Source organism: Borostomias antarcticus (genome assembly GCF_949987555.1).
Source record: "Borostomias antarcticus genome assembly, chromosome: 17".
NCBI classification, from domain to species: Eukaryota; Metazoa; Chordata; class Actinopteri; order Stomiiformes; family Stomiidae; genus Borostomias; species Borostomias antarcticus.
In genome coordinates, this window is record NC_140250.1 from 3,276,816 (window position 1) to 3,288,479 (window position 11,664).

At 47.1% G+C, this 11,664-nt stretch overlaps 1 protein-coding gene across 1 annotated transcript in view; it reads left to right on the forward strand.

The window, feature by feature from the left end:
- Positions 1–6,963, forward strand: part of col4a5 (collagen, type IV, alpha 5 (Alport syndrome)) — a gene marked incomplete at both ends in the record, with an annotated part of 37,333 nt that extends 30,370 nt beyond the window's left edge. The window contains 10 exons of the mRNA XM_084451615.1: positions 2,699–2,832; positions 3,133–3,205; positions 3,296–3,367; positions 3,524–3,652; positions 3,870–3,968; positions 4,285–4,497; positions 5,158–5,335; positions 5,470–5,584; positions 6,369–6,541; positions 6,882–6,963. Coding sequence (XP_084307741.1) covers positions 2,699–2,832; positions 3,133–3,205; positions 3,296–3,367; positions 3,524–3,652; positions 3,870–3,968; positions 4,285–4,497; positions 5,158–5,335; positions 5,470–5,584; positions 6,369–6,541; positions 6,882–6,963 — 1,268 coding nt within the window. The remainder of the gene's footprint in view (positions 1–2,698; positions 2,833–3,132; positions 3,206–3,295; positions 3,368–3,523; positions 3,653–3,869; positions 3,969–4,284; positions 4,498–5,157; positions 5,336–5,469; positions 5,585–6,368; positions 6,542–6,881) is intronic.
- Positions 6,964–11,664: the final 4,701 nt, after the last annotated feature.

Here is an 11,664-nt window from a genome sequence, read left to right on the forward strand (position 1 = left end):
TGTGCGTCCTGTCGTTAATGTGTGTGTGTGTATGGGTGTTGTGTATCTTAATGATGATGCAATGTTGGTCACTTATCAGTCACTTGCATGGATGGGTAGTATCCACACGCACCTCAATAGCCCAGCCAGCACACAGCGCGTTGCCCTGGACTCAGACAACACTAAATCAACCTAGAATAAACTTAGAATAGAAAATGGCTATCATATATGCTTCCCTTTACAATCAATTTAATAAAAACAGTTGTTATTGTTTAGCTTATATGCTTTTTACACTATTCTTGTTGTCAAATTGTATCAGATACAGTAAGCTTTAGACTGTAGAGGATATGACTGAGCCCAGTACTAGATCCAGCTGTGTGCTAGGCTAAGCTAACAACACCCCCATCTGAGTGCTAGGGGTGGGGCAATGAGAGGGATGTTGGTATGACATCAATTATTTAATTCCTGTTTCCTGTGGCCTGGCTCCACCCTCTGTGGTGTGGGGCCCCGCCCCTTCCGTGATGACACGCGTGCGTCTCTTCAGGTCCCTCAGGTCAGAGCTTCAGAGCCTAGCTGTTCTACTACTGCATGTTCTACTGCACAGTTCTAGAACCCTCTATTCTGTTCCCCTGGTTCTAGAGCTCACCGTCCGGAACTATCTTACCTGCACCTGTTCTGGAATTGAAATATAGAACGTTTATCTGTGAACTTCACTTGATTTTAATCCAACTTCACGTTATTTTAATCTCACTCCTATTTATTGATAATACTCACTGATGCTAGTATTGACAAACACACGTGTATGAAAATAATACTTCACAGTTTTGTTTTTTTTAGACTTAAGACTCAACACTTGCATTTAATTAGCATATAAGCATGTGGATCTAGTAACCCTTTAAAATGTTTTTAACATCCACTCTTACTGTAAATATTTGTTTATCGGTCATGACTTATTGAGCAGAAAACACAAAGTTCTAATACTCACAAACTGTAACATTAGTTTTGAACTGTATGTCTTCAATGTGTGCTCTTAAACTTGAAAGTGTGTAAATGTGCAATATTGATTTAGCAGTTGATAAAGTAGGGCTTTCTAATGTAGCAGTCACTAATGTTAGCCTACTTACAGTAGCCTAAGTATCAAAATTAGCTAAATATGCATATTTTGACTCTTTTCCTATTTACCGTTAGATTCAGTAATAACTAATCTATAACTAGATATCTATAGTTTAGCTCGTCTTCAAACAGATAAATCAACTGTTTTGCCATGTTATTAGCAGCAGTGATATTCTAGCTACCAGCTAGTTTGCCATGTGGTTGTAGCTAATGCTATGTAGCCCCTGGCTAGTTAGGCTGATAATGTGGCTAATGCTAAGTTAGCTCTTGGCTAGTTAGGTTGTAGTTTATACCAATGCTAACTCCTGCTCTTGTTTTAACTTCTCACTCACTCTGTCGACATCCTGGCTCTGCTTCTACTGTATACCGGGGATTCTGGGATACCTAGGTCCTCCAGGTTAGACGCTGTGACGGTTTGATGGTCTGATGTGTTGTCACTGTTGTGATGTTGTTACATTTTGTCAATGGGAGTGTCTGTGTGTGTGTGTGTGTGCGCGCGCGCGTGTGTGTGTGTGTGTGTCTATGTGTGCGTGATGAGTGCATGTATTTTTTTTTTTTTGTCCTTTCTTTAACCAGGTTAGTTCCATTGAGATTAAAAATCTCTTTTACAAGAAAGTAAAGAGTGTGTGTGTGAGGGTGGGTGTGTGGTAGGGCTGTATATCATCTTGGATTTCGCGATACGATACGCATCACGATACACAGGTCACGATTCGATACGTATCACGATACAGAGGTCACAATACAATACGATACGATACGTATTGCGATACACACATCATTTACTGAAAGATTTTAAGTGTTCAAGACTGAAAACTGAATGGCTCAAATGCACTATATAGATAACTCAAACTCAATGACTGGACAGAGAGCTAGCTAATAAATATTTTACATTTGATATCCATGCTTTTTAAACTGTCAACATTGTAGTATTTATGGTTTTTCAAAATTATTTATATGTATGCTTTTTTAACTTAATATTGTAGAATATGGTTTTTAAACTGGATTTAAAAATTTAAATCAAAAAAAAAAAAAAAAAATTTTTTTTTTTTTTTTAATTTTACAGCGCCCGGCTGTATCGATACTCCGGGCTGAAAGATCGATACAGTATCGCGAGACTACGTACCGCGATACATCGTTGTATCGATACAATCCTACAGCCCTAGTGTGTGGGGCACTGTGGGGATGGGTGTACAATTTAACCATGTTGATTTGATCATTTTTACCAATTCACAGGAAAGGTTTGGGAGCTTTACAGGAAGACTGTACACAATCACACCCCCCCCCCAAAACAAACTCTCCAACACACACCAACACACCCAATGCGTTTGAATGTGTGCATGTATACAGTGTACAGTTTTTATACAGTTTTGTGCTCAAGCTTTTAAGAAAAGAGATAGCGGGGCCACAGGTTTCCCAAACAATGTATGTGTGTGTGTACGTGTGTGTGTGTGTGTGTGTGTGTGTGTGTGTGTGTGTGTGTGCATGCATGCATCCTAGTCAGAATTTCATTGTACTGTTTACGGCCCATTTTTATCCCAATCAGTATATAAGATGAGCCTTGACCTTTTCCTTTTGACCTCTAACCTTTAAACCTTTGCTTGTGAAGGGCCTCCTGGTCCCGAGGGCCCTCGGGGGCCGGCGGGCAGCGGGGGCGTCAGGGGGGAGAAGGGCAACCCTGGTGGACCCGGTCAACCTGGCTTCCCTGGACAGAAGGGAGACAAAGGAGATTCTGGATTCCCGGTTAGTCTCTCTCTCTCTCTCTCTCTCTCTCTCTCTCTTTGCCTTTCTCTTTCTCCTCCTCTCTCTCTCTCCTTCTCTCCGTCTATCTCCCTCTCTCACTTTACATTAAATTACCCTTATACCTACTTTCATACTGTATAACTACATAGTAATACCTTATAACCTGTATAACTACATAGTAATACCTTATAACCTGTATAACTACATATAGTAGTAATACCTGCTCAGGTTTCTGGTTCTGCGTCTGTGTGAGCTGTGATGTCACTGTTCCTGACCCCTTGGCCTGTGTCATGTGACCAGGGTTCCTCCGGTCTTCCCGGTGCCAGCGGTCTGAAGGGTGACATCGGACTCCCCGGCGTCCCAGGATTCCCAGGTCAGTGTGTGTGTGTGTGCCCGCGTGTGTGCGTGCGTGTGTGTGCGCGTTCAGCCGAGTGTGCTAAAACCCCCTATCTCTCTATGCCAGGACCCAAGGGAGAAGGAGGAATCCCCGGGTCATCGGGTCTCCCTGGCGCACCAGGAGACCAAGGCCCCTCCGGTGAGTGTCCTGACTCTGGGGGCCCTTGATTTAGCTAAACCCACGTACGACGATAGCAATTGTTATACCTCTCTCTCTCTCTCTCTCCCTCTCATCATCTCTCTCCCCCTCCGTCTCAACCCTCCTCACTCGCCCTCTTCACCCGACCCCCCCTAGGTCCGGCAGGAGACTCCGCCCTGGCCCCGTCCCCCATCGAGGTGAAGGGGGAGCGTGGATCTCCCGGTGGTCTGGGTCTGCCAGGCGGTCGAGGTCCCCCAGGGGGCCCTGGGTTGGAGGGACTCCCGGGTCAGTAGACACACGCACACATACATGCACACACACACACACACACACACACACATACACACATGCATACATACAGTACACACACACACACTCTCTCTCTCACACACACACTCTTACACACACACTTGCTTTCTCCCTCTCTCTTACACACACACACACACACACACACACAGCACTTGTCTATAAACACCCGTCTCTCCCCTCTCGTTGGCTCCAGGGCAGGCTGGTAACGCTGGGGACCCAGGACCCGAGGGCCCCCCAGGCTTCAGCGGCCCCCCAGGCCGTAAGGGAGACCTCGGCCCCGCTGGACAGCCAGGTGAGTGGGCCCCCCAGGGCCGGCCATAGACTTTTGGGGGACCCTGTGCAGTTGTGCGAGTTATGTTGTGTGTTAGTTATTAATGTACCTGTGTGTGTTATTCGTGTGTGTGTGTGTGTGTGAGTTATTTCTTTCTGTGTGTGTGTGTGTGTGTGTGTGTGTTAGTTATTAAAGTACCTGTGTGTGTTATCCGTGTGTGTGTGTGTGTGTAAGTTATTTGTATGTGTGTGTGTGTTAGTTATTAATGTACCTGTGTGTGTGTGTGTGTGTGTGTGTGTGTTATTCAAACACACCCTTGTCTCTCCTCCCTCCCCAGGTCAGCTGGGCTACCCCGGCCCCCCCGGCCCGGACGGTCAGCCAGGCGCGCCCGGTCAGCCAGGCTCCGCCTCCGTGGCGCACGGCTTCCTGATCACGCGGCACAGCCAGCAGGCGGAGGTGCCCTACTGCCCCGACGGGACCAGCCTCATCTACGACGGATACTCCCTGCTCTACGTGCAGGGCAACGAGAGGGCGCACGGACAGGACCTGGGTGAGGGCGCGTCAACACACACACACACACACACACACACACACACTGAACTGGCACAGACTGAACTGGCACATACACACACACACACACACACTGAACTGGCACAGACTGAACTGGCACAGACACATACACACACACACACACACTGAACTGGCACACACACACACACACACACACACACACACTGAACTGGCACAGACTGAACTGGCACAGACACACACACACACACACACACACACACACACACTGAACTGGCACAGACTGAACTGGCACACACACACACACACAGAGTGCAATGACACACACACACACACCTCATCTTTCTCTTCTCCCCCCTCCCGCCCTCTCCTCTCATCCCTCTCTACTCTCCCCTCCTCCTCCTCTCTGCCCTCTCTCTCCTCCTCCTCTCATTCCTCTCTCCCTTCCTCCTCCTCCTCTTCTTATCTCCCCTCCTCCTCCTCTCATTCCTCTCTCCCCTCTCCCCTCTCCTCCTACTTTCTCCTCCTCCCCTCTCCTCCTCCTTCTCTCCCCTCTCCTCCTCCTCTCTCCTCCTCCCCTCTCCTCCTCCTCCCCTCTCCTCCTCCTCCCCTCTCCTCCCCTCCCCTCTCCTCCTCCCCTCTCCTCTCTCCTCCTCCCCTCTCCTCTCTCCTCCTCCCCCAGGCACGGCGGGTAGCTGCCTGCGTCGGTTCAGCACCATGCCGTTCATGTTCTGCAACATCAACAACGTGTGCAACTTCGCCTCCCGCAACGACTACTCCTATTGGCTCTCCACCGAGGCCTCCATGCCCATGAGCATGGCGCCCATCACCGGGGAGGGCATCAAGCCCTTCATCAGCAGGTAGGAGCGAGAGAGGGAAGGAGAGGAGGGAGGGAGGGAGGGAGGGAGGGAGAGACGAGGGCAGGGAGAGGAGGGCGGGGGGAGTCGGGGCGGACGGAGGGGTCATTCGTGTGTGTGTGTGTGTGTGTGTGTAGATGCGCGGTGTGCGAGGCCCCCGCCATGGTGATCGCCGTGCACAGCCAGACCATCCAGATCCCCAGCTGCCCAGCGAGCTGGGAGCCCCTGTGGATCGGGTACTCCTTCATGATGGTGAGAACGGACACACACACACACTCACACGGACACACACACACACACGCACGTACACACACACACACACGTACACACGCACACACACACGTACACACGCATGCACACACACACACACGTACACACACATGCACACACACACACATGCACACACACACACACATGCACACACACACACACACACGTACACACACACGTACACACACACGCACACACACACACATACACACATGCACACACACACACATGCACACACACACACACGCATGCACACACACACACGTACACACACGCACACATACACACACATGCACAGGATGTATACAGGTACATATATATATATATATCTTATTCTATTCTATACTGCACAGTTACTGTATATATAGATGTATAAAGCCCCAGTTATTCATCTTTTATGCTACTACCCCCCTTATCTAGTCTTTTTCGTTACTCTGTATCTAGTGTCCTTGTTTCTTTCCAATGTTGCTGTAATTTCAACTGCTGAAACGCCACATTTCCCCCTGGGGGATCAGTACAGTATCTATCTATCTATCTATCTATCTATCTATCTATCTATCTATCTATCTATCTATCTATCTATCTATCTATCTATCTGTCTGTCTGTCTGTCTGTCTGTCTGTCTGTCTGTCTGTCTGTCTGTCTGTCTATATATCTATCTATCTATCTATCTATCTATCTATCTATCTATCTATGTACAGTAGATCCAGTAGAGACCACGGCGAGCGGTCCAGTGTCTAACCCCCCCCCCCTCTCCCCCTGACAGCACACCAGTGCGGGTGCGGAGGGTTCGGGCCAGGCCCTGGCCTCCCCCGGCTCCTGCCTGGAGGAGTTCCGCAGCGCCCCCTTCATCGAGTGCCACGGCCGGGGCACGTGCAACTACTACGGCAACTCCTACAGCTTCTGGCTGGCCACCGTGGACGCCTCCGACATGTTCAGGTAGGAGGGACGGACGGAGGGAGGGAGGGAGGGAGAGAGGGAGGGAGGGAGGGAGGGAGGGAGGGAGGGAGGGAGGGAGGGAGAGATGGAAGGAGGAGGGAGGCTGCAGTATAGTTTCTGGCTGGCCACCATGGACGCCTCTAAGATCGAGAGATGGACAAAGGGAGGGAGAGAGAGATGGAGGGAGAAAGAGAGAGATGGGGGGACGGAGAGAGAGAGAGATGGAGGAAGGGAGGGGAGAGAGAGATGGAGGGAGGGGGAGAGAGAGACGGTGGTCCTGTAGGGTCTACCTCTCCCCCGGTGATCCCTGACCTATGACCCCTCCCCCCGGCCCTTACAGGAAGCCCCAGTCGGAGACCCTGAAGGCCGGGAACCTGCGGACGCGCGTCAGCCGCTGCGTCGTGTGTATGAAGAGGACGTAACAACGTAGCGTCTGCCAGCGCTGCCGTTTGCCGGGGACGACCGACAAGCAGCGCAAGACGAGGGGGGGAGGGGCACGAGTGAGGGGGGAGGGGCCCCGTCGATCAAGAGGAGGAGGAGGAGGAAGAGGAGGAAGTCATTGCCGAAGCAATAAGGCGGAATTCCAATAGTGCATTGTCTTCCGGATACAACTTAAATGGTGCTACTGTTCTACACAGCGATAAAACAAAAAACTGAAAAAATCATATCTTATCTACACTAGTATTTTTTTTCTTTTATTAAAAGAAGTACCTCAGAAAAGAAACGGCCGGAACAAAAATAATCCACAAATAAGGTGCCATGACGGATCGGTGACGACATAGATGCATTTCATTTTGTATTTTTTTCGCCCCCTTCTCTCTTTCAAAGAAAAGACAGGTCTTTATTTTATTTTTTTATTTTTCAAAATCAATTTTTGATTTTCAGGTGCTACCGACACAGACACAGTACTTTTCTAGAGAAAAGTGCGCTTTTCTTTCTTCCTTTCCTTCTTTCTTTCTTTCCTACTTTCCTTCCTTCTTTCTTTCTTTCTTTCTTCTTGTAGTTTTACTAGGAGTGGAACGATCTTCACTGTTACCAAATCGGCACTTTGACTTCTGAACACCCAGGAGAAGTGATGCACTGATCTGCTTTCTCAGTAAGACACACTGACGGCCTTTTCGTAGGTTTCCCATCGTTAAAAACATGATTTTCTCTTTCTTTCTTTCCATCGTTTTGTTTTTGTCTTTGGAGGTACTAACCCTGCTGTATCCCCTCCTGCTAACTTTAGGCTATTTTTTCTTTTCCATTTTTGTAAGTAATTAAATGTGTATATTGTGTAAAACACCTTTTTAGTGTATAAGACATGAGAACGGTAACTAGCTATATTATGAATTTTTCCGGGTTTATTTTCTTCGTAGCTCACTCGTTCGTTCATGCGTTCATTCATTCACTCGTTCACTCACACACTCATTTATTGACTTGCTCGCTCGCTCACACACACCAAATCACAGATATTGTACAAAGTAAGGCTTTTATGAATGAAACAGTATTTTATATATATAAATAAATATATATTGAAAAAATGAAAAAAGTATATGTACTTTATTTGGCTGCGGGAGATCATTCGTGATTTCTTAATATTTCTCTCCAGTGATGTCACAATATTTCCACAAATAAAAACAACAGCAACCAAACTAGTGACTCTTGTATCAACGGAACGTTCTTCTCTGTTAGGGACTCTTGACAATGTCTTGTATTATAACGATGCCAGTCACAAACTTTTTGTCTTTGATTTTCTAGTTATCTCTTGTTGAATGGAATTAAATGGGATTTTTAGGTAGAGTGCTTCAATTGGACGGTCACAGCTGGGCGAAACTATTTTTTATCAGAAAAGATTGAACGTTTTGATTCCAATACACTTCAGAATATGTATATTGTTGATCTGGAATAAAAAAAAAAAAGTAATCTGGGTTAAAATTTAATCTGGACTGGAGCCCGACACTGGTGTGTATGTGTGTTCCCGCCAGTCTCCATGGCGACTGGGTGAGTTACCGTGGTTACCTGAGGTACTGTAATGATCAGCTGTTAGAGTTGTCGGCGACGACAATATTTTTCCTGTGATATTTTTTTCATGCTACTTTTTTGAATTGTATGTTCATTCTGGGGTGTGCGAGAAAATGTGTATTAATTTCAAGAATCTTATTTTTTTGTTTTTGTTTTATTTTGTTTTATTTGTTTTCACGTCATGTTATCCAGAAGTTGTTATAAACTTTTAAGACTGAAATAAACACAAAGTCCATCGTGTTGTTGCGTAAAATAACCTGTTTCTCGATCTTGAAAGAGACAGAGAGAAAGAGAGACAGACAGAGAGAGAAAAAGAGAGAGAAGGACAGAGTATTGGTACATCTTCCTTCCCTCCTTCCTTCCTTGTCCCTGTTCCATACTTTCAAGAGAAACCACTTTTACACTGCACTGCTCATAACTAACCTCTAGAGGGAGTCCTGAGTCAGCAGCTGAACTGAGACCAGTTGAACTGACCGACCCACAGGGAGCTTTCACTAATTAAGCAATAAGGTAGGCCTACGAGAGGCAGTAGCCTACTTTGTTGTGAATAATGTACAGTTCAAGGGTGTTGTTAGGCCCGACGCGCAGCGGATAAAATACCCTACTAACATACAGACCGAGCTATAGCCTTGCTGCTAGCAGAAAATCAGGTTGTAAGTAAGTAAGAACACTATTAGGTCACTATCCGCTGACCTAATGCGCTGTAACAGCTTTGATTAGAACCACTTAGACTTAGCTACTGTCAGCAAGGGATTGGAGACGGTCAATATCAACTGACTGGCTAAACTACTTCTGGAGGTTTCTCCAGTAGAGTCAGAACCAGATTTATTTGCCAGGTACTGTACGTTTGTTTTTTTACACATACTAGGAATTTGTTCTGGTCAATCGATGCATAAAGGGATAGAACGGGACGCAAGGACTAGAGATCGCAGTGCAGAGACCATGGATGTATTCGTAGAGGCAGAGACAGGACAGCGCAAAGCGGAGGGAGCGGTCGTTGTTGAAGCCAGATGCGATTCCTGGAGGTACAAACCAGGGGGGGGTCAGTGTTAGCGACCTAGCGAGCTCTTGAGGAGGGAAAGCTGAATTATCAGTTCTTAGGCTCTTCCTCTTGGGTGTCTGGCGGGTGAGAGCGGAAGGAGACCGGGGTTTCTGGGTAAAAGGGCTTGAGGGACGACGGGCGGAGGTAGCGGGTGTCTGGGGGAGGCGTGGCGAGAGGTCTGCGTGGAAACGGGAGTAGGGTCGACCGGGGTCAGCGGTTTTGAACCAGTTTCCACTAGGTCAGGCATACACATGTAAAGATGCTGTGTGCGCGCGCACACACATACGCACAAACATATAAACAGAGTGTGACACACACACAGATTGTCTAGTGGATAACTACCTAATGATCGTCCTTGAGGGCTAATTATGGTTGGGTATGGTAAGGCCTCTAATTAAGGTCAGTTGCTCTGGGATTTGGGGAGGGGGGCATAGTGTGAGGGGTGTGAGGGCCACACATAGTGGGTGAGTCACACACACACACACACACACAGATCTGAGCGATGACCGAGCGGCCGGCGGCGAAGAGGAGGGGTCTGTTAACTGACGCCCGGTGCACTCGCCGACCTACCCTTCATCACCGGCTTCCCTCCACCCTGACCTTATGCACCTGCGTAAGAAAATAAGTGTACTTAATGAACTTCGCTGGGCGCGCACCACATGCACACGTTCTTTTGAAACTCTAGTCGTCGCCCACATCCGATGAGGCCACTGCTGCTTACTTCAGTATACTCTACCGATCACATGCTAGTGTTGAAATACCCCCTGCTACCATCATACCAAGCCCCTGAGCAAACACACACACACACATGCGCACAGAAGGCTATACGCCTTGTGCGCGCGCGCACACATTCAAATATTCGCACACACAGACACACACATTTGTCAGGCCATATTACCAGGCCTCCCCCCTGGAGTTGTCTGTCAGCAGGGCACAGGGAGTCTCATCTCTCCCCAAGATGGAGGCCTTTTTCCTGGGATAGACCCAGCCAGGAATGCCCCCTCCCGCCCCCCTCCATACCTGACCTCTAGCCCCTGCTTAGTGATCACCAGCCAAAAAAGGGACCCCAAAAAGTTAGGATAACATCACGCCACACGCACGCCGCGAAGTGCTCTCGGGAGATTGGTTATCGTTTTGTCCCTTTTAAACACGTGGACAGACAGCCGGTTAATATATTGATATAGAAATCTATATTTAAACAGAAGAATATATCAATTTGTAACACTTCAGATATTACACACAGTAGGTTATTATGACTCGATGATAATTTACTGCCATTGAGTTGCCTGTTTTGCTGTGCTTCGACAGCATCATCAGATCATGATCTCTCCTGCAGCCGTCAATGTACAGTAATAGCGTTTTCCAAATGTATGTAATTAGCGCCCTCTGCTGTCCAGGTGGAGAAGTTAAATAGTCAGGAACATGACATTTCCCCCCCCAGCATTACCCAAGCTTCCTGTGTGGGTGGTCACATATGATTTGTTTAGTACAGTTAGGTGTATATGCGTTGTGACTTTGCTTACATTTCTACATAGTCACTTGCATGTTATACATAGGCTTAAACCAGAGAGGTCTGGGTGAATTGATTGTGTGGACTTATCTTCCAGTGCCTGGTACCCAGGCAGGGATGGAGGGATGAAGACAGACAGACAGACAGACAGATAGATAGATAGACAGACAGATAGATAGATAGATAGATAGATAGATAGATAGATAGATAGATAGATAGGCAAGGCAAGTTTATTTATATAGCACATTTCAGCCACAAGGCAATTCAAGGTGCTTTACATGAGACATTAAAACAAAATGCAAGACATTATAGACATTTAAAACAAAAAGCAGGACAAATAGAATACAGGAATAAAAGTTACAGTGCAGTTTACAGATAAACATAACTCCTCTTAGAAAGCAGTGGCAAAAAGAAAAGTATTTTGTTTGAAAAGAACCAAGAGTTGCAGCAGACCTGCAGTTTTCTGGAAGTTTGTTAGATAGATATTTTATTGTAGACGGGCTAATTGTATTGATCCCTGAGGGGACCTTGTTGTGTTATAGCAGTGAGGACAACCAAAATGCACAA